This window comes from Olea europaea, chromosome 15 (genome assembly GCF_002742605.1).
Source record: "Olea europaea var. sylvestris chromosome 15, O_europaea_v1, whole genome shotgun sequence".
Lineage (NCBI taxonomy): Eukaryota > Viridiplantae > Streptophyta > Magnoliopsida > Lamiales > Oleaceae > Olea > Olea europaea.
The window spans coordinates 4,994,217-5,017,070 of record NC_036251.1 but is presented as its reverse complement, the minus strand read 5'-3'; the positions used below and the strand labels follow the sequence as shown (position 1 = coordinate 5,017,070).

Sequence of the window (22,854 nt, the reverse complement as noted above, 5' to 3'; positions counted from 1 at the left end):
TATTTAGACACCACTTTTCCCAGCACCTCTTTTAATCTATTAGCCAAAACCTTTGCAATAATCTTATACACCCCACTTACTAGACTGATAGGTCGAAAGTCCTTAATGTCTGTCGCTCCTGGTTTTTTTGGGATCAGCACAATAAATATGGTATTTGAGCTTTTCAGGAATCTACCACACTGGAAAAAGTAAGAAAAAACATCCACAACGTCCGAACGTATCACCTCCCAACAAGCCTTGTAGAATGTGAAGGAGAATCCGTCCGGTCCTGGGGCCTCATCATCATTCATACTGAACACCACCTCCCTAATCTCGTCCTCCCCAAATGGTCTTTCTAACCAACTGACATCCTCCTCAGAAATAGTGGAAAACTCTAACCCCTCAAGCTCTGGCCTCCAATCAAACTGCTCCTTATAAAGGTTTTGGTAGAAACTCACCATTTGGGTACCAATATCCTGTGGGTCCTCAAAAGTTACCCCATCCACCTCCAGCATAGAGATACAATTATTGCGCCTGTTGGAATTGGCCACCCTATGGAAAAACTACACTTATCTCCATCTCTTAACCACTTGACCCTAGATTTCTGGCGCCAAGAAATCTCCTCCATCTCCACCAGCCTCTCCAGGTCACCCCTTAATTCTTGACATCACTCCCTCTCATCCCCTCCCAATCCTCACCTTTCCTCCTTCCTATCCAATTTCTCTATTTCTAAGGTGCATTGATTTTTGCGCCAGTTAACATCCCCCACCTTCTCCTCATTCCATCTTTTGAGGTCTCCTTTTAAAGCCTTTAATTTCTGATCCAACACATAACTGGGGGACCCCCAGAACTTGTAAGAGGCCCACTAAGTCCGTACTCGCTCCCCAAAACCATCCACTTTAAGCCACATTTTTCAAACCTAAAAGGCCTTCTCCCGCTATATCCCACATCCCCAGATAATGAAATTGGGAAATGATCTTAGTATGCCCTCCCTAGTCTCCTCTGAGCGACATCCGGGTACTTAGCCTCCCGCTCCACACTAATCAAGAACCGATCTATTCTAGAATGAACGGGTAGCTCTCGATTAGATGACCAAGTAAAATCTCCCCCCATCAAAGGCATATCCACCAACATATTCTCCCTGATAAAATCTGAAAAGTCCTCCATAGCCCCTGTTAGTCTCCCGCCGTTAGACCTTTCAGTAGGAAAGCGGACCACATTAAAGTCACCCCCTATGCACGTTGGGAGGTTCCACCAAGCCATCATACCTGTCAATTCATCCCACAATCCGCCTCTACTTTCATCAACATTAGGCCCATAAACTCCTATGAACATCCAACGAAATCTATCCCCAATATTTGTAAATGAAAGGGATAGGTAAAAAAGCCCTTCACTAACCTCCTCCAACTGAAAGACTCTAGTATCCCACATAATAAGCACCCCTCCTAAAGCCCCCACTAACCCCACAAATTGATACCCAATATGTTGTCCTCCCCATAAGCTACTAACAACAGCCCTCGAAACAGTCTCCAACTTTGTCTCCTGTAAGCAAACAATGTCAACCTTCCAACCCCTTAAGAGATTTCGAACACCTAACCTTTTACCAGCTTCATTGAGCCCCCTCACATTCCAGCAAACAATTTTTGGGATCATCTTGACACACTTTCATCCCTCTCCATCAATCCTCTTCTTGACTCACCACTCCTTATGTCATAATTAACCGAGCATTCAAGCCTTTTAAGTTCACGGTCACCCTTTCTTCTTGTCTTAACTCCTGGTGTATCCATCCATTGTCCCTTACTCGCCTCCAACTCCTCAAATAGTTGCAAAAGCTTATGTTCATACCCATCACAGGACACCCCCACCATTTTGCTGAAGTCCAAAATTTTTTGAAGAGCCCAACTCGATGGTGGTGGTCTAAAGTCAAGCTCACTCATTTCCACTATCTCCCCAGAGGAAAGCTGATCATATTGTAAGTCCTCTTCTTCCACCCGACCTACATCCCTATTTATATCCTCCTTTTTGGCGCCCTCCACCCACACAACTAGTGCTTTATCATTCCCTGATTCTCCCTCATTTATAGACTTAGAGTATCTCCTACAGTAAGTATTCGTGACCATCTTTGCCAAATCTGTTGCACCTTGTTGTTTCTCAATTGCCACATCCGGTCACTCCGACTCCAAATTCATCAAACGCGGTTCCCCTTCCTTGTCCCTTACTTCCACCTCTGCCCCTCTACTTTGTACTTGGGCCTCGCCACTTGGCTCAACCATCACCTCTGTAGTGTTAGCCCTCTTCGATTTCAACTCCTTAGACACCTCATTAGCTACTACATTTCCGTTTGCTGTATAGTCATCTGGGCCCACTCCACACGCAGGACAATACTTCTGCTTATAACCCATTATCTTCCCGCTATCCAATAACCTCATTAGTTCATCCAATTCCCCTTTCAGTGCCTTTATATGTGCCCTTATGTCAGCATAGTTTGCAGAAATATCATACGTTCCTTCAGTAGTCTTATTGCTGTCCTTATGCGCCGTTAAATGGCCTTCCTTGTTTGGTCCCCAGATTCGTGGACCACTCCTCTCATTTACTGGTTTATCCTTCTGCGTCCGTACCCATTGATCAGCATTCTGAGAGGCCCGTGTCGTAACTGCAGCATAGGTCATCCCTTGCAGGCTCTGATCTTCCACTACTCGATGCTTGGCCTTATCTTCGACAACAAATGACTCTATAACTGCTTGAAACACGCAAGAGATCGCTGCCCATCCCTCTCCATTACGCCCTTCAGGTACCATCACTACACCCTGTCGCCGCCGCTCCCCATACTACGCTATTATGAGATATCTTCCACGATTGTTAGTACATCGTTGTGCCAAAAACGCTCGGGGGGTCTCATTAAATTTCGCTACAAAATCCTCCGACACACTAGCCATCCTTAACTTATCCATCATATTAACCATCCACATAGCTCCAAATCTTCCCATGAGAATAGCACTGGAGATCTTAGCTCCCCATTCTGATATCTTAACCATGCCTGAATCAGTGACAGACACAACAAAATGCTTTGCCTCAATTCTAAAACTGGAGCTGAAGACCAACATGCCATTAGGAACTCTCTGTCTCCCTAGATTTCCTGCAATCGAAGCATCATACGAAGAAACAGGATGGTTATTTGTCTCCTGCGAATTCTGCACGATCGGAGCTCTTGCCGGTGGCGGCGCGTGGGTGCCACGCGCTGGCAAGCGCGTGCCCTGATCGGCGCGTCCACCGCGCCGCCTCTCCCCCGTGGTCGGAATGCCCTGGCCAAGTCCCCTGTCAGGCGCGTCGGTCGGAATTCTGGCCGGATCTTGAGCCATCTGGGCTCGAATCCCCGACCGATTTCTGCCTGTGACCGCTCGCCAACCGCGCCGTCGCCTGCTTCAGAGGTGGCTGGGTCGTCGGCTAAAACAGTAGATCGGGCGACGATGCTGGAGTTTACACCCAGGGCCGTCGCCTGCAATTCTGGCTCGTTTTGTGGCGTGAGGCCGGTTTTGTTGGGTCCACTGGGTGCTTGCATTGTCGCCGGTATGGTGGATTTGGATATTAGGGAGGGATGCTCCATCCCACTACCTTTTGTAAAAAATAATGTCAGGTAGAAATATTAACCTTAAAGAAAGTCATCTATATTCCAATTACAAGAAAAGGAAACTAGTAAATTGTTAAGTTGAGATCGAGATGGCACATTAATGGAAACAACACCATAGTATCAGTGTGGATCATCTGTGACCAACATTAATCTCATGTTAAGCCCCCATTTGGGCTTCATTAAAGTGAGATTTTGGGGAAAACTCTATTTTGGACAGTGATTTTTTGAAAAATGTGTAATTAAAATATAAGAAAGAGTTTGGGGTTTAACATTATTTTATAGGAGAATGTGGTATTGAAAATAAGTTTTGAAAAAAAAATGTATTTTTGAAAAAATGAAGCCCAAACAAGGACTAAATATTTTTCTTCTTCCAGACAAAAAAAGTCAAAGAACAAACACGAACAAAAAAGTGAATCACGAAATTGTGTCAAATTTAAATTGCTATCACGTGCCTATAAAAGTCTTTATTGCAACAATTAAATCTATACTTAAATGTGCAAATTTGATACCGCCATAATGAAAAAGATGCATACTCTAAAATGAAAATTCATGGATGCAAATTAGGCTGACTACACAATGACATAAACAGCTAACTCTATTTGGACTTCTTGAATAGTACACTTACAACTACCTATGAAACAAAATTTACAAATAATGACCACTTTCACAATCCAGAATCAGAATAGACAGCCTTCCAAAGAACAGTTTGCAGTAATTATCATACGATACCGGAAAAACAAATTCCATGATGTCTTCATTAACATAAAAGAAATTTCGCAATAATGTCCTCTTTCTAGAGTGCTCCAAAATAAACTTCTTACATTTTAATGAACTACGATCAACCATAGGAATTTCATGTAACATCCCAAATTTTTACTACAAGTAGTTAGATTTAAATTCAGGACTTAAGTGCGTTATTACTAAAGTTTAATGACCTTATTAGTAATTGGCCTAATCTAATGACCTTATTGGTTATTGACAATAGTTTCAGGACCTAAATGGAACGTTATTTTTGAAGTTAGATTAAATCGTGCTTAAAACATATGTAAATATGCCAATTGATCTTGATTAAAGAAGATTTATTGACCACATGCATTCATGCCACATTTCAAGCCAATGTAATTTATTTTGACCACATAAATCAAGGAAATTAATTTGACCATATGCATTATTTACAGCAAGTTTTAAGCCAATTGAATTGATTTGACCACATGATTAAAGGTATGGATTTGACTATTTCCATGACAGTACATTATTTATGCATTGACCATGCCTAACAACTAGCCATATCCTTTCACTTTTCTACACATGGTCAAGAATTGATGATTTAAGATGGTCGGCGCGAAGATAGCTTATAGTGGCAAAAGTTTCAATAATAAAATTATTACGTTGTCAAACTATTATTATTTCATTTGATTTTAAATATTTTAAAACATTTCTCGTTTCAAGTTAATTTATTAAACTCATTGTATTATTTGAATTTTGGTAAGTGCTTCAATAATTTATATAATTATGTTGAATATTCTTTAAATTAGTTTTAGTTTATGGTTTAGTGTCACCCAAATCGTTAAAGATTCAGGTCATCATGTTTCAAGTACCAAAATCAAATTCCTACGTTAGCATGGTGAACAAATGAAAAACAAAGGATCAATAAGCTGTCCAGAAATGGTTATAACCAGAGAAACAAGAGGGGCTTCGTCTTCATCAGTTGTAACATGTGTCATCAGGGCCAGATTCTTCACCAATCCACAGGCTTCACCTTCTGGAGTGTCACAAGGACACAACATGCCCCACTGCAGATAAAGTGGTTTAGTGTAACTATGTAGGACAGATAACACCATGTAGGCGAGGATATTTCAACTCACCTGGCTTGGCTGCAAGGCTCTAGGTCCACTAACTTTCCGAGATTTTTCAAATTGTGGAGAGACCTTCGTCATGTGACCCAATGTTCCTATATATGATAGTCTAGCTACAACCTGAAGGAAGAAATTCTGCCTTCAATCATACTGTTCGGTTCTTCCAAATGAAAAAATCCTAGGATGAATACATAAATAAATATTTATGTATAGACAGGCAGATAGATATAGATATAGATATAGATATAGATACAAATATAATATCACCACAGATATGCATCACCTGTGTCATGCCTTTTCGGTGCATCCTGAATCTCTTTACATCCCAATTTCCAGTAGAAAGTGTTCTTTCTAGACCAACTGTAATACTATCTTTTACTATGAACTGAAAGTGTACAAAATAAAAATGTCAAAATAAATGTTTACCAGATAAAGTGTCGATATGAACAGTTTAGTGATCATTATACAAGCAAAGGTAAATAAATGAACAAATTGTTAACTCCTCTCTCAACATTTTGAAACCTGTTCTGTAGATATCCTATTGTAACAGAGTATCCACTGAGAAAATGCCTTCCCAAAGTGTGTTGATGGTAGAATCTAAAGACGTTTGTGCCTAGCATAACACATTTCTCTTCTTTTAACAGCTCCAATCCAAAACAATCATCTCTCTCTTCATTAAATTATCTTCATCAAACTATCGATAATTATGACCAAAAAAGCACACTCATCTTCCCTAGTATATGTTGAGCACCTATGCAACAGATTTTACTCATATGTTGAAGATCAATTAGTAAGCCCAGACACCAGCTAGTTTCCCAGGCACCAGCTAGTTTCATTAATAATGTGATTCAGGGAAAAAGAGCAAAAAATAAGAAAGAAACAATATATGATAAAACATGCATAAGTGGAAGCGCATAGCATGGCCATGTACATCTTGGGTTCAGCTCTCCATCAATATCCAGAATGGGTTTGCTCGCTGAAAACCTAATATTCTGTAGTAAACTATCAGAGCTTCCACTATCACCAACAGAATTTTTTTCTCTTTAAGAAATCCCTCATATTCCTTTATAACTTCTTTATCACATAAAAAGACTAGTGATTTCTGAATATTAGGGATCTTCAATATGGATCAAACCTTTTATTTTTCTTTTCTTTTTTTTTCTTTTCTTTTTTTTTTTTTTAAGATATTTCTCAATTCAAAATAGGTTATAGGACAAACCTGAGAAATATCAAAACGACTAGAACGACTTGGTTTCGCTAAGATGGTATCTATCGTTTTCCTGGCTTCATCATTCATTGTCTTGAACAAGTCCTAAAATAAAAAGTTTGACAGATATTCCATCAGCAATCAAGATTGAATAGGACATCGGAATAAAAGAATAATGGTCGAAATTACCTCAAAAAGTAAAGATAGTAACTGGCCAGATAGTTCCAATCTTTTGTTCCCTGCATAATCCTACAATAATACTTGTTTAGTATACAACACACACCAAGTGCCAGATATTAACTGCATTCCCAGTTTCATAGTATGATTTTAAGAACATGGTGGTGACAAACTTAGAATTGAACGGTTTCTAAGAAGTGTGTCAACAAGAAAGAAATTCTCCAGGCACCAAAGGACGAGAACAGCTTAAATATTCAGGTACAAACTTTTCAATAAGTATCACTATCAAAGCAGTTTAAACATTGATTATTAGAAAATCTAAGTATCCTGTAGCAACTGAGAGTATAAATGGGAATACTGCATCTAGAAATGTTGTGATGAGCCTATTTAAAAAAAGAAATGTTGTGATGAGACGAGGTGGTATTGGTAAAAAGTATCGGTAATTAGACAATGCAGTGAGGCTTACCAAGCCCCCGTTTGAGCCCCATTATTTCTCATTACATTAAATTAAATTTTTCTCTCTCCTACTTTTAACCACACAATCTTCAACAAAATAATATTACACGTAAATCAAAAACTTTTCAACCACTCATTTTTCAAAAAAAATTATTCATCTCATTATAATCTACAAATAATGGGGCTCAAATGGCCCCCAAGGTTGACGGTGAAAGGACATCCCTTTGGTGTGATCTTATGCCCTGCCTACTGATTAATGTCTCGCTCCTTCATCTCAAGTCTTTGCTAATCATATTAATAAATCATGAGCTGAGATAAGACTAAAATCGCATTTTAATTAATGAAAATCTATTATTGTTGTTGATGCACATTATCGGATACAGAATCAATGAGGGTGATTTTGTTATGATGAGTACTTCAGGTGAGCATTATCCAAAACATCAAGCTAAACAACTTCATCCTCAATCGATTGGTTCTTTTCCTATTTTTCGAAGGATTAAAGCTAATACTTATTTACTTGAGTTGTCACAACATTTAAATAATAGTCTAGTTTTCAATTTAAGGATTAGTTTCCTCAGCAAGGCATATTCTATCCTCAGAAGTTTCCTTTATTTGTTTTTGCATGATAGTCTTCTGTTCCAGTTATTCATGCTCCTATTATGTGGAGTAAGTGGATATCATTATTGATATTTTAGAGGAACTTTATGTTGCTTCACCAATAGTGCTTGAGTTTCAACTCATTAATATGAAACGAGAACGATGACAATCAAGACTACTAGACAATTTCATATAAACTCTCCAAAGTAAGCCCTTGTTGGGCTCCATTTTAATGAGGTTTTGGGGAAAATATATTTGGAATACTAATTTTTTTTTAAAATGTGTGGGTAAAAAAGAAGGAAAATTTTATGTTTACGTATAATATTGTTTTATTAAATTGAAAAGAAGAAAGAGAAAAAAATTTTAAAATTTTAATGGAGCCCAAATAGGGGCTGAAAAGATAGGGAGGCGTTTTGGTCTTAAAAGTTTGAATTATCCCTAGACAAATTTCGTTTTTACGACAAGTTTGAGAATTAAAGAGTTAGGTTTATAATAGTAATAAAATCACAGAATGATGGGAATTATGTTTAAAAACTAGAAGAATTCTACTTTAGATATGATTGTTCATAAAACTAGAATAATTCAGTTCTTGGAAGTAAAGGGAAGCCGGCTATGCATAGGATGAAGATGAGAAAAGCAATTGGTCAGATTCCCATCAAGAATGGAAGTATATAATCAAATAAGTAATCAGGGCTAAAGCACATACATATGGAGAGGTGCAAAGGACAGATGTGCCAATTAGATTAGAAGTCAAGCCCCCTTGGCTCAGGCTAAGTGGTCCACCCACGATGGCTAGCAAGCACCGTGGCGAGTATTCAGGCTAACGAAAACTAATTTGTCCTAAGGGTTTAGGTCAGGCTTTGTTTTGAGAGAAGGAAACTGTCTTAATGCCGCAAGAATAGGTTTAGGCCCGGCTAGCCCTGTCAGTCTTTTTGTTTTCCCTGAGGCAAGGTCGGGGTCCTTACAAATAGAGCTAGGCTAGGTTTGGTAATACCCAAAACAAATGAAAAGAGATCGGAGTCGATAGTTGGTATGGCATGTGGATATATTATATGAATGACAGAATAGTTCAATAAAATTTATAAGAGCATAAAGGTGTTAAAAGAATGGAAGCTGCTGTGCATATTTATTATTGTTGAAATTATGCCATACAATGCTCTAATATCAATGTTTTGTACTAAATTTTTATTTTCCTTCTATATATAAGCCTTCAATACACTTCAATTGTAGTGACTTTATAAATATGTAGGATGTCACTTGCCTTAGAATTATCTCTAGACAGAATATACAATTTTTTTGAGAATAGACTAACAGCTGCGTATATTTCCCTGTGCAACTCAATTATAAACATCGATAAAATAGGCTTTTCACTAAGGGAATCAGTGTCAGTTAGGCTTTTCTGGGTATAATAGCCATTTGATCTGGGATTTCATCACCAATATACTGATAATAATTATTAAGAGGAGACAAGTAAACTGCCTCCACGGGCGGCTTTTTTATTATGGACGGTCATGAGGAAGCAGGCGTTAACAGTGGATAATCTTCGAATGAAAGGTTTTTATGTTACCGAATGGTGTTATATGTGTAAGAGAGTTGGGGAAACGATGACCATTTGTTCATCCATTGTGATAATGTTTGGTGGTTATGGAACGATATTCTAACCTCTCAACATTTGGATTGAGTGTTGTCTAGGCGCATAGAAGATGTGTTGCAGGGATGGTGGAGAAAATTTCGAGATAAGGATAGTAGGCTTGCGTGAAATATTATTCCGAGATGCATTGTATGGTGTGTATAGAGAGAGGAACAGTCGCTGTTTTGAAAACCAAACAAGAACAACATAGCAGATTAGAGAATTGTTTTGTATGACTTTATATACTTAGTTTAATGCTACGGCCACTAATCAAATAGAAGGGGCTGCCAAATTTTATGTCGTTTCTTTCTTGTTTAAATTGAAAATACACCTCCCTTGTATTATCCATTGATTAATAAAATACTTGATTACTTATCAAAAAAATAAAGTGGAGACAAGTTCTTTAAGACGGGACTTGAAAATTAAAACTTATTACAATTTGGAATATATTCTCAATTCCAACTTGCCCAAGTTGGGGCCAAATTTTTTTGAATACATGGGCGTTATTTCTATATAAAGTACTATAGAGAGGTTTTACTATACTCAGTAATCAACTACGGTCAACTTTAAAAAGTATTTTAAATAGCATTAATATACCTTATCATCCATTGCATCCTTGTTCAAGATTGCCTCCATCATTCGTCTCAGCATGACTGCAACATAAATGCATTTTGGACGAAAATTATCTTGATGCACCTGCACAGAAAGGAAGATGCAGAATGACAGGAGGCAACTGGTCAAAAAATAAACAAATGAGCAATAGAGACATAACATGAAAATTGAAATTGAACTTACCGGGATATTGGCAAGGAATATATCACGAAGGATGCCCAAAGCCCGCCCTTCCTGAATAAAAATAGCAAGTAATAAGAGGGGGAAAATAGAAGTTGCAAATGAACAAAAAAGTTCCTCAAACTAGACTCACACAACAAAAAAAAATTAACGAACCAACCAACCTTCTCAATTAGAGCAGTAGAATACGGCAATTTCTTAACCTGCAACATGGAAGAGCAATGGTGTTCAATAAAGAAAAAACATAAAAGAACAATATAACTCTCACTAGAAAACATTTTGTCAGATACTAATGAAGATCCTAGTAGACAATATTATGCTGATAATCTGCCAAGTGTTTGAAATATTAGAAGAACAAAAATAAAGAACTCAATTTATCAACACTTAGATCTGTCAACTATCTCCAACTCCAAAATGAAAACATTAGTTTGTATGCCCCAAAGATTTAGTGATTACAGGTTACTAAGATGAAGACATTATTCTCTAATATACATGCCTTTTCTAGATATATTCGAATTATCAATAAGCATTCAATAGCCCATTCAATTGTAGAAAGTAAACAATCCTTTGCATCTAAATAGATTCCATAATCATGTCCCTTTGTATCCTATTTGTATTATATGCATTGAGAACTCATAGTGTGGAATCAATTGCTTAGTCAAAGAAGAAAAAATAACACACTTCTTGTCAGAAAAATATCGTGAGAATGGTTGAAATATACTGGAATTCTCCCAGCTCCTAACTTTTTCATCCACGGAATTTCATCAGATATTAATGATTCTTTATGGGTCTTCCCAGGCTTCTACAAGGTTAGATCAAGATAGGACGGATATTAATGGTATTAGATGGGTGTCTTCTTCTTTCCTTTGTCCATATATTTGTAATGGTCTTTGGATCCCTAACCAAACAGATACTATACAGAAATTTTGAACTTAGAAATGTAAAGCTTCTTTTTTCAGTTAGATAAACAATATTCGTTACAATCAATTTCAGGGATGACTTTTATGCAATAAATGATGTTTTAATAAAAGATGAATTTTGGTGGATGTATCCCTTTCGCACAATTCATTTGTACTCAACAGCCATTTAATTGATTTATCTTCTTTATTTTCTTAGATTTTTTACAAATAAAGAAAGAAAAACAATTTTTTCTATGATTAAAACCTTTTGCTCAAGATATTCCAGTGCCTGATATTGCGTATATACAGCTTCCTTTGCACAATCCTGAAATCAAGATAATAGGTCATATATTCGCAGATGACAGTTACTAGAATGAAAATGAAATAATTTGCAGTTCAGGATCGTTGAACCATAACCCATTCCTCAGCAGCCAAAAAACCATGGATTTCATAATTTAGAGGCTGTATACCATTGAGTTATGAAAAACTAGCAAAAACCCAAAGTTCCAACAAGGAAAGAAGATGTGTAGCCAATAAAATATGGTACTGTAACAGATTGTGTACCTCTATTGAAGGGAGTAGCAATTCACTATACCGAGGATCTCTTCCAATCATCTGGACAACCTCTTGATCACTCTCCATACCCATAGCTTTCATGACTATCATAATAGGAACCTAGAAAAGATAATAAAATCCAAGCAATGGAATCTATGTAAGATAAAATTAAAAGAGGAGGAGAGTCATAAGTTGACACATTAAACCTTGCTTGTAAACTGATTCAGGTACAAATATATCTTCTCTTTCTCCATTTTTATAACTGTTTTGCTTTTCGTTGTCTCTGTACTGCTTGTGACGGATGCTTGTACACTAGTGAGAAAAAGAAGAACGGCACAATCATACAAAGCCATGAACATAAGTTAGGATGAGGCCTGGGCAATAATCAGAACTTTGCACCAGCCACCCAATTTGAAAAGCTTAAAAGAATAAAAACCCCACATAGGCACACTAATACATGGATTAGATGTCTTAAGAACCAAATAACTTCTTGCAGCATCACAGTAACAAAATTGAGCCATGTACAAATGAAGCAACCATCAATCTGAACAGGAACTATAAACAATTCGAACAAAAATGTAGAATCAACAAGTCACCTAGCATTAGGCAAGTCCTTGAGTTTTTTCTTCAATGTGATATTCATATTCCTTATTTTATTTAGGGAATGAGGTTGTATATATTTTTGCAAAGCATGAGTAACGCATTTTGATGATTCAATGAATATGCTTAAAGCCATGCATTGATGTAGTCCGAAAAGAAAAGCCACTAAATCATTTATCAATGACTAAATCCTCTTATAAAACATCAAAAATCAATTTTCAAAACATCCACTATCCTATCAACTTCACTAGAACTCTGCTGTGAGGACCAAATCATCTGATATATCCCATCCAACACATTTGTAGAAGTGCCGGGGAACCCCATTCTATTTTTGTGATACAACTCTTAAAGCAGCAACATGTGACTTATGCCAGTATTGTAATCTTTTTTTTTTTTTCCCTCTTTTTGGGTTGGGGATGTTGTTTGTGGCTGCCAATCTGCCTACATTGTTCTCAAATGTCATCATAAAAAGAACAAAAGAATAAGAAGACACTAATTATAAGTGCAACAATCAGTTGCTTAATCATTTTGAAGTCTCCCTCTTTATTAAATTTCTAAAGAAAGAAAGGTTTCTTCGTCCTGATGAGTCCAAACAACACACCCGCTAGACAAGATTTCAAGCCATAGACAATTCGTTCGTTCCATCCCACTTTGTGATCTTAGTATGTCTTTTTTGAAAATACAAGACTCAATAACATTCAAATTAATTTCAATGTTACAGGAAATTATATCTCTAATTCTCATAGCAAAATATTCTTATAGTTTCATAAAAAGACCTGAATCCATTGCACTACGTCTTATCTCCCCACTGGCCACTATTATGTTGTGTATAACAACCCATCACACTGGTGGTGAGCAATCCCTAAATTCAGTTGGGTTGAAGCAGGATCCGAGCCTAACAAGTACGCTGAAAAAAGATAATTTCTCCCATACATTTGCACTCATGATATGTAGTTCTTGTACAGTTAAGAATTCACAGTCCTACAGCCAAAATTGGCATGAATGTCTGGACCAATAAATTAGTTTTGCTCCATTACACTCTATTGCAGTCCTTTTCTTCTGAAATATGATCTTGTGACTTTTCTCATTACCTAGATATCACAGTTAAAAGCAATGTGATAGAACCATCTAAAAATGATTCTCACTTGCAAATGTACATAGATAGCTTATCGTGTTTAAGTAATAAATAATAATTGGAATTAGCCACTATGGAAATACTCCTATTGTTAATATTTTACAGTACAAATGCAACCACGACCTGCAAATGAACCTGCAGTACATCCTTAAATTGCAACTTCAGAAAACAAAATATTTCTAGGAGGTGAGAATTTTTGAAATTGTTTCAAGCAAAACCGTTGCAAAGGACGAATTTAATAATAATCACTAGTCTTTGACATTGTCTTCATAAGGACAGACCCCAAAATTCTGATGACCAAAAAGTCTATGTATCGAGGCCATTATTCTTGATCAACCATAACAACAATGAAAGAAGACCCCAGATAATCAGGTCCAGTAGAATGCTACAATAAGCATGGATAGGTCCTTTTTTATTCAGTGACACGCTGCTCATGCACACTGCAAAAACCATATAGGTCACTTTCATAGTCTGGACCATAAACATTCCATACCACGTAGAACACCAAAAAACTTGTAAGGAAACCCTAAATGGATCCAGCCCCCTATTGAACTAAATCTGAATGCCACATTCTCTCACATAAAATTTTACATATAAAAAATTATGAGCAATTTGTTGTTGAATTCAGAGCAAGAAAAATGTCAACAATTTAGCTACTTTACAAAACCATGAACTATATAAGAAAATACAAACTCCTTGAAAAGTAAAACGGTAACTCGTAAGCTTACAAACATAGTGGTAGGATAACCCTTCTCACAAATGGGGAGGAGGAAATAAAGAAATATCAACATTAAATCACTCACCAGCTTTTTTTATCAGTATCAATGATTATTCTGTTCTTCGAAAGTTGTTCTTGTATCAAAATCACCTGCAAGGATATCAGCAAGATCAGCACCATTCTCACCAAACTGCAATAACTGGAACAGATTTATAAAGATTAAAAACACATTGGGAAAATTACACCTGTGGTCCCCCAACATTAGCATAATGTAGCACTTAGGTTCTAGCCATTTTGGTCCCTAACTTTTCAATTTTGCAGAAAGTAGGTCATCGGTGGATAGACAAGGCCAGTTCGGACGCACAAGAAACACTATGAGGGCATAAAAGGGATAAACATGATAATGTTGATGAAACAAATAAATAAAAATGAAAGAGAGAAAAGTAAAGGGAAGGTAATAGCAAACCAACACAAGATACTTCCCTCCACCACTTCATGACCTCCCCCCCCCCGGCCCACCAAATTATCATCCATCGGTTTGGCTTTGCCTATACCTGTAACTACCGATGTGGTCCCCACCACCTTTCCACATGCTACACCAGGGTTGAGTATGGGAGGGAGGATATGTTTCTTTTTTCTTTTTATTATATTTGATGAGTGTATTGCACTCGCGCTTTTGAAACCATTTAATCTTCATATTTAGCTTATTTCTACGAGTTTTGGAACGTTTTGATTTATGTTTTCGTGTTGTTTTAAGTTAGATGAATTCATGTGAATGATACAAAACTTGGAGAAAAGAGTGATGTTGGCATGAATCAAGAAGAGTTGATGTTGATTAGCTGAAACTCGATGATTGGAAATTAAATTCATAGGAAGAAGTGAATAATGACGCAAAATAGTGAAATTCAAAGTTTGAGAACTTAATTGCAATTTTTCAATATTTGATTCGAACCACAAAACAATAATTGAAGAATGTTAGGAGTCAATCAGATGCAATTAAAAGTCAAAAGGGAGTGAAATATGATCAAAATATTTTTATAAATCAATTTTCAACCGCACAGTATGTTCCAGATTTTTAGCTAGAGATCAAGACCCATTTTTGACATAATAAACGTTCAAATTGGAAAAAGTTATCTAAAGTAAAGTTGTAGTCCTTTGAATTATCTTTCCAACGCACTTTGAATCGCCTCAAGTGATATCGAGAAAAAAGGTTATAATAAAAATAATAAAGGATGTGCAGTGCTGATTTTCTACCCGTAAGAAATGAATTTTCACAGCAAAGCGGCGATGTAGCGCAAGTAGGTGAGAGGAAGAGTTTTGAATTTTTGGTCTCATTTTAATGTCAATCTGACTCTAATTTCTTTTGGGACTTCAAGATGAGATAAGTACCAATTGAGAGAACACTTTTAAACTATAATTCAACTGGGGCAAGAGGCAAAATATCATCATGAAAGCAAGAACATTAAGAGGAGGATCGATTCAACCACCAAAATAGTTTTATCTTTCTTTTCTACTTTTTTTTATTATGAATTTGATTACGTCTCTTTCTAAAGTCATGTACTAAACACCATATCTAGGATTGATATAACCAACTTGAGATTATGTTTTGACATTTAGATAGTTGGTTCTTTAGGATTTTCAAATCATGTTTATTTGTGTTATTTATTCTTAATGCTTTGAATTAATTGACCACTAATTGAATGATTAGATGTTTTAATTTAGGCACTCAAGAGAGGAAAATTTAAGCGTAATCATAAACTAACACAACCTAAATTTTATAGATTTCGAGAGAAAGTATAGAATCTTTGAAGCGCTTTACACATAAGAAACACGAACTTGATAATTTATAGGTTTTAATTCAAAATAAAGATATTGGAATTGAAATACATGAATAATTTTTACTCAGCACTCGAAAGAAGAATTAGAATTAAATTAAGGTTCTTGCTTATAAACTTGGAAAAATTGAATAGAAATAATTATATAAATGAGAATCATATTTGATAGTTAGATTATTTCACATCTTGATTATGCTTATAACTTGCATTTATTTGTTGAATTCATCATCACATTCATTACGTTAACTTAGTTAAAACTTAAAACCATTGTATCCAAATTTCATTAATTCAGATAAAATAAGAGCTACACAATTATAGTACTTGGTAGAAATCAAATATCAATCTCGTGGGTTTGACACCCTAACTCCATTATTATATTACAAAACTTGACGTTGTACACTTGCGGGTCATAAAGCGCGTAACAATATTCTCTAGTTTATATATTTTTATAACAATTGAAAATAAAAGTAAAATCACATTTTCAACCAAACTTTGACTTTTAAACTACTATATTTAGACGTCGGGAGGTCCAAGTGCTAAAATAGGGTGGGGACCCAAGTTCTACGTTATGCAAATGTTGGGGACTCGAGTAATTTTTCCAAATACATTTTTGTTTAGGACAAAGGAGATTTAATGGAAACAAGAAGAATTATATTGTCAATAACCTTCAAAAAATTACGGTCAAAGCTCACCAGAAAGTTATGTATAGAAATCGGAAGAAATCCAGTGTTGACAACATAGAACACTGATATGTTTAAATTTAAAAGATAAAAATCACATAGAACACTGATATGTTTAAATTTAAAAGATAAAAATCATAGATAATGTCCAGAATTCACCGAAAGTAATCAAGATTATGCAATCTTTTCTCATAAATTAGCATCCCTCCAAAGCAAGTACCTAAGTGACTGCTATTTACATGGACATCTTAAACATCATATAACCCAATTTACAGATGTCATCCAGCTTAAGGGTGAGCAGCCATGATACTGTAAATGTCCTTAGTTATCCCATGCAGATGACTATGTACTTGTCTTGGTAGTGCTTAGTTGTGGATTCTACAAAATTTGTGGATAAAAAGTATGTTTGACCAATTTATATTATAATTTAAGCTTTGCCAAACATGCTTTATAATCATCCTTATTCACATCGTACGTATAGTAACAAAAAAGAACTCCCAGATGCTGCCCAAATTTCACTAGCCAGAAACCAAATGTCAAATCTCATGGAACTGCAAACTACCACCATTCAGATGCCACTGGAGAGTATTCAAATGATATCCCCAATAGATGAAAAGAATTTATCAACATCCTACTGAGAAAAAGAAAAATGTTGAGTACCATGTCAGCAATCCTAACTTAAAGAAGTGCAATCTTTTTTTGCAAGATTTTCAAACATTTAACATTTAAACCTTATTATAGATAGTCAAAAATGCAAGGATCCCTATTTAGGATTGAGAATAGCTGAAGTATGATTTAAAGAGCCAGATCCGCTATGTACAGACATAGAAGTCATAGCTATACTCCCTAAAAGGCAAATAAACAAGCAAAAGGGAGGGGACAAGAATAAAGAATCATAATTCCGTATGATATCTTTTAAGCAAGTACTAAACAAGAGAAATCAACTACAAATGATACTGGGTAAGAGTATCACCTTCTCCGTTCCTTTAATAACGAAATATCCTCCAGGATCAAGGGGGCATTCACCTAAAAATAAACAGTAAATACAATTACAGAAAAATAAAGAAATAATTCACCATGCAAATAGGTGCCACTAATAGACCATCGAGCATGTCTATATATGTATTTCTATTGAAAAGTTAAGCATATATACCACATCTGGCAAGTTCTTCTTCATCCTTCCCATACAATACGCAACAACAACTTCTTAACATGATAGGCATTCTTCCAATAATAACATCCCTCTGCAAATATAAAATAATAAATATGCATCTGAATGATAATCATCATATTTTATGCACTAAATTTGTTCAAATTCCTGAATCTTTCACGACATAAAAGAGGTTAATTGAAATACCTTCATTTGAGTCGTCTTTGAACCATGGCTTCCCGTAATATACTCTATGTTCACATATATTGGAGCAGCATAGCTGAGATTCATGAAGTAGCAAGAAATCAAAAACCAGGAGTAAATAGGTAAAGTTTCAAGTTAAAGCAATCATTCAGGGAAACCAAATTAAAGGAATTTTTTCCTTTTTCTGAAATCAATAACAATGTACAAGGAGGAGTTAAACATTGCTCGCATTGAAACGTGATCAGCAACAAAAATTGTTTTTCTTGTCCTGCCATTCCATTTCAATCATAAAGATGGAACGGGCCATAAACAAAGTTAAAACACAGTGGGCCATTGTAGTGCATCAGACTTGACCAAGAGGACAGCCTAATTCCAATTAGTGTTGTATACTTTATCAAGTGCAGCCATCAAACAGCCCTAAGATATTGCCTCTACAATGAAGAGAATCCAAGAGGTGGCCAGAAAAACTAATAACAATTACTATATCTAGAAATCTGAGCAAAAGGCTTTGCATCAAGGAAAGCTAGTTAATTGGGACAATCTGCATACCAAAACAAAGACCGAATGGGAAGGCTCTTTAACACTAAAAACCTCATGCCCCCCATAATCTACCAGACTTCCAACCTGACAACCTGACAAAAAGGTTGTCTTTTCCAAGAAAAAAGGTCCACGAAGAGAAACAAAGAAAAATGTAAAAAAAAAAAAAAAAAAACTACCAAAAGCCTATTTCGTAATTACAATGAATTTACTTATTTAGGGAGAGGCCTTCATTCATCTTCTCCACGCCTCAAGAAATCTACTCTAAACCCTAATCTGATGTCACACCCAATGTGAAGCTCACGAGTTGTTCAGGCAAAGTCACTCCTCTTCCCTCCCACACATGCATAGAAAGTCCAAGGAAAAAAAGTAAAAAGAACAAAAACTCACGTAAGGTCGGAGAGACGACATTTATGGGGTGTAAGCTTTTCAGTCACACCATCTATTATTATCGATGGTTCACCAATCCGAACATCTTTGTATCTGCAGCCAGCCAAGGAAAAGTAAAAGGGTATCAATTTAAGTTTGTCGACAAGAAGAGAACTTTTGTGAGCAATTGTAAGTTGTAACCTAAATTGTAAGCATATGCAACTTTTAAGAATATTCAGATGAAATTACTCAATGTTGAAGAATTCATAACTTATACAACAAAAGAAGTTACACAAAGGACATCAAATTAACCTCAAATAGATACTGGGGTCGATCCTAGAAGTGATGAGATCATTGGCACGAACTATCTGTTTTATCTGAGTTCTCACAAAGTAATTAAAGGAGTCGAGATGCTGCTTCACCAAACCTCTTACCTAACAATAGAAAAGAGAATTTAATAAAAAAGCAGTAGCAGTCAAATTTCATGTAAGCTTGTTCAACCATTTTCTTAATAGTGAAAGATCCAAAATAATCAAAAAGAGCTACAAACCTATTTTCCATGAATTAACAAGAGTATTTGTACTGTTCTTTTTCATTGTTACCTTGTTATAAGAGTACTAGATGGAGACTTCTTTCTAAGATTTAGTCTGGGCCAGCCTTTAGTACATGGATTCGATATAAGAAAGTGAAAAACAAATCATGTATTCTTTAAAAGGTAGAATATAAAAGTCAGATTGTGAACTCAACTGATTGTTAGATAAAGCATGCACAAGTTCGCTAGCCTCACAGCAAAACACCAACATTTTTATTTCTTAATTACGCTTTGTATTAAGCCCTTGTTTGATTTTATTTTTTTGAGAAGTGATTTTTGTGAAGAATACTTGGTTGAAAGTAGGAAAAACATATGGTGCACTTGCAAAATTATTTTATTGGGAGAAAATGATGTTGAAAATGAGTTGATCAAAATCAATCGAGGGCTAAATATCAATAAACCAAAAAACCATTCCTGTCAATATTCTCTCATTTTCTTCATATACATTAAGATTACTTTAATCTTTGAACACAGGATTCATTCTTCCCCAAGCTAAAGCGAAAACTAATAAATAAACTAAGAAACCACCCAAAAAAAAAAATCCATTTTTCTGCTTTTTTGAAGAAATAAAATTGAGAAAAGAGAGTTATCTGAAAAGACAAAGAAACAAACAATACAAAAGAACGTACCTTCAAAAATTCGGGAAGTAACTGAAACTTGTCGACGGCAGATTTCACGGGGGCTGCAAGTGCTTGCTTGTCAACATTTAACCTATCCCATAATATTAAAACCATCAAGCAAACTAAACGCAAAAAATAAAACGATTATAAATATAGATGTGTATGTGTGAAATAGAATTACCTTTGTTCTTGTAAATCATTCAGCAAAGCAGAATCCTCCTCTTTCACTCCCATTTTTGTATCAGAATTGAGAGAGACAGAGAGAAGAGATACGAGTAATGTTTAGTACTTCAATGGCTCATTTTTCTTAACTCCAAAACGGCTAAAACCTCGTCTAAGCATAGAACTCGGGCCAATTCGAAAGGGACTTACGAACAAGGAAAAGGAGAAAGATTTATAAAACTCCTATAATATAGCTAACTGAATGCGTGAACAACCTGATGGATATATACCCGACCCAGAGAAAAATTCCTGTGGTGACTGGTGCGAATAAGAACCTGTTGGAGGCTTGGAGCTCGAAGAACGCAGAAGCAGCCGATAGTTTCAACGGCAGTGATTATGGGAGATTTGGGTCGGGTTATAACAAAAAATTTGTTGAGTTAGGGCTGGGAATGGGCTAGATTTTGTGAGAAGCTCATTGATCCGAATGAAAATTTATTTGGGGAAAAATTCAAGAGTAGATGTTAACTTTGACACAATTTATTTTCAGGTGTCAAGTTTAAAATGCAAAACTCAATTAATTAATTAATTAAAAATATTTATTAATTAAGTATAATAATGCCACAATTACAAAATTAACTATCAGATATACATAATTGTTTGTCATAACTTATTTACTGGTCACATATTATCAAATTAATTTATCACAGATTATTTTGAGGCCACAGATTAAAAATTGTGTAGGTCACAAATTATTTCAAAGTCACAAATCAGAAACTTTATAGGTCAAAGTTTGTTTCATTGGGCACAAATCGAAAAAAATTACAGGTCACAATTTATCTGTCAGTCATAAATTTTCAAATATATTGGTCACAAATTATTTTTCAATCACAAATTATCAAATTTTAATATCACAGTTTAATATCATCACCAACACTACTGCCTTCGCCACTTACGACCACCATCACCCTATGATCGTTGCTAGCAGCACAGTACTACCACCATCGTACCATCGCCATCACCATGGTCATCAACCGTCGTCGCACCATTGTCAACATATCCACTTGCACCACATAAAAACCATTTGCAGATCAACCATCTCTGTCATTACCACTGTCAACACCTCCACTTACACCACCACACAAAAATCGTCGACAAATCCACCATCGCCGCCTGTACTTCTACCTACACAACAAACAAAAGCCACATAAAACCCCCCAACACCAAAACCACCGCAACACCTCATCACCACCATCACCGACATCTCACCATTGCAACACCTCATCACTGTTATGACGATAACATAAAAACCACCGTGAGCAGATCTAATTAGTATCGAACCTTCGTACCAAAACCACCGCAACACCTCATCACCACCATCACCGACATCTCACCATTGCAACACCTCATTACTGTTATGACGATAACATAAAAACCACCGTGAGCAGATCTAATTAGTATCGAACCTTCGTACAGATCTTCTGTAACGCCCTGAAATCTTTTTCATTTTTATTATTATTTTTAAAATAAAAATAGTTCGAGGTGTTACCAACATCTTCTTTTCTAATTTAAACGGAAAATATCACTTTCATTAAGTGTGAAAAATGTAGAAAAATAGCTATTAAACAGTGTGAACAAAATTCAATATGAAGATGTTCTTCAAATAAAAGTTTGACAATTATTTTTTCTAGAAAATTTACTTAGTGATTCTATAAGCATCACTCGATCAATCTTCAATGCATCCAAACGACTCGTTCTTATATGAAAGATATTGTAAGAGTGAATATTTTAAAAACACTCAGTAAGTTATGTACATATTCTTATTCACATGATATAAATATAAAATTGACATAACATACTAACATTTCTTAGATTTAGAGTTCAAAGAATTTCTTAAAAATCCCTATATCCCGTAGGATTTAACATGTTTGACCAAACACTCCATCCGTAGGATTTAACATCTTTGATCTAACAGTCCATCCCAAAAGATTTAACATAAAGTTAGACCCGAAAGCCTCATAGCATTTTGTACCAAAAATTATACAAACATCAGGGAATAAGAATTTACCATTTTGCACAATGTATTCTTACCTCAATCAATACCCTAAAAAATGGTTTGAAATGATAATGTGGAAGTGAATAGTGTTTTGTGTTAAAATAAAAATGAAATTATAAAATTTATAACACAAAACACTCTTACCTCACACCCTATATATAATCACTCGCACGTAACATTTAAGGAATTCAAAAGGTTTGTGACATAATTTAAAATCAATGAGGTTACTTATGACTTAATTATGTTAATTATTTTGGTAATTATGTTAAATATCTTTTCTAATTCCTACATGAAAATTCGTCTCTTTTTTCTTTCTTTTTTTTATTATTATTTATATTAATAAAATATTAAAGGCTAACGCATTTCTTTTTATTAGAATAACTCGAACAAAACTAACTCAAAATTACTTTTTCTTGAACCAAA

The 22,854-nt window shown here is 35.5% G+C and overlaps 1 protein-coding gene across 2 annotated transcripts in view; it reads right to left on the bottom strand.

Annotated features, from left to right (window-relative positions):
- Positions 1–20,867, bottom strand: part of LOC111409905 (DNA-directed RNA polymerase III subunit 2) — a 44,849-nt gene extending 23,982 nt beyond the window's left edge. The window contains exons 1-20 of one of the 2 annotated variants that reach the window (XM_023040011.1): positions 20,669–20,867; positions 20,398–20,584; positions 20,226–20,307; positions 19,317–19,438; positions 19,026–19,118; positions 18,102–18,174; positions 17,898–17,988; positions 17,718–17,770; positions 14,315–14,379; positions 11,983–12,088; positions 11,786–11,896; positions 11,487–11,546; positions 10,487–10,525; positions 10,326–10,376; positions 10,128–10,226; positions 6,860–6,919; positions 6,683–6,775; positions 5,747–5,848; positions 5,473–5,583; positions 5,284–5,400 (exon numbers count right to left, since the gene is read on the bottom strand). In XM_023040011.1, coding sequence (XP_022895779.1) covers positions 5,284–5,400; positions 5,473–5,583; positions 5,747–5,848; positions 6,683–6,775; positions 6,860–6,919; positions 10,128–10,226; positions 10,326–10,376; positions 10,487–10,525; positions 11,487–11,546; positions 11,786–11,896; positions 11,983–12,088; positions 14,315–14,379; positions 17,718–17,770; positions 17,898–17,988; positions 18,102–18,174; positions 19,026–19,118; positions 19,317–19,438; positions 20,226–20,307; positions 20,398–20,450 — 1,581 coding nt within the window. In that variant the 5' untranslated portion in view covers positions 20,451–20,584; positions 20,669–20,867. Of the gene's footprint in view, positions 1–5,283; positions 5,401–5,472; positions 5,584–5,746; positions 5,849–6,682; positions 6,776–6,859; positions 6,920–10,127; positions 10,227–10,325; positions 10,377–10,486; positions 10,526–11,486; positions 11,547–11,785; positions 11,897–11,982; positions 12,089–14,314; positions 14,380–17,717; positions 17,771–17,897; positions 17,989–18,101; positions 18,175–19,025; positions 19,119–19,316; positions 19,439–20,225; positions 20,308–20,397 lie in introns of both variants that reach the window. The other variant, XM_023040010.1, reaches the window with a different exon arrangement.
- Positions 20,868–22,854: the final 1,987 nt, after the last annotated feature.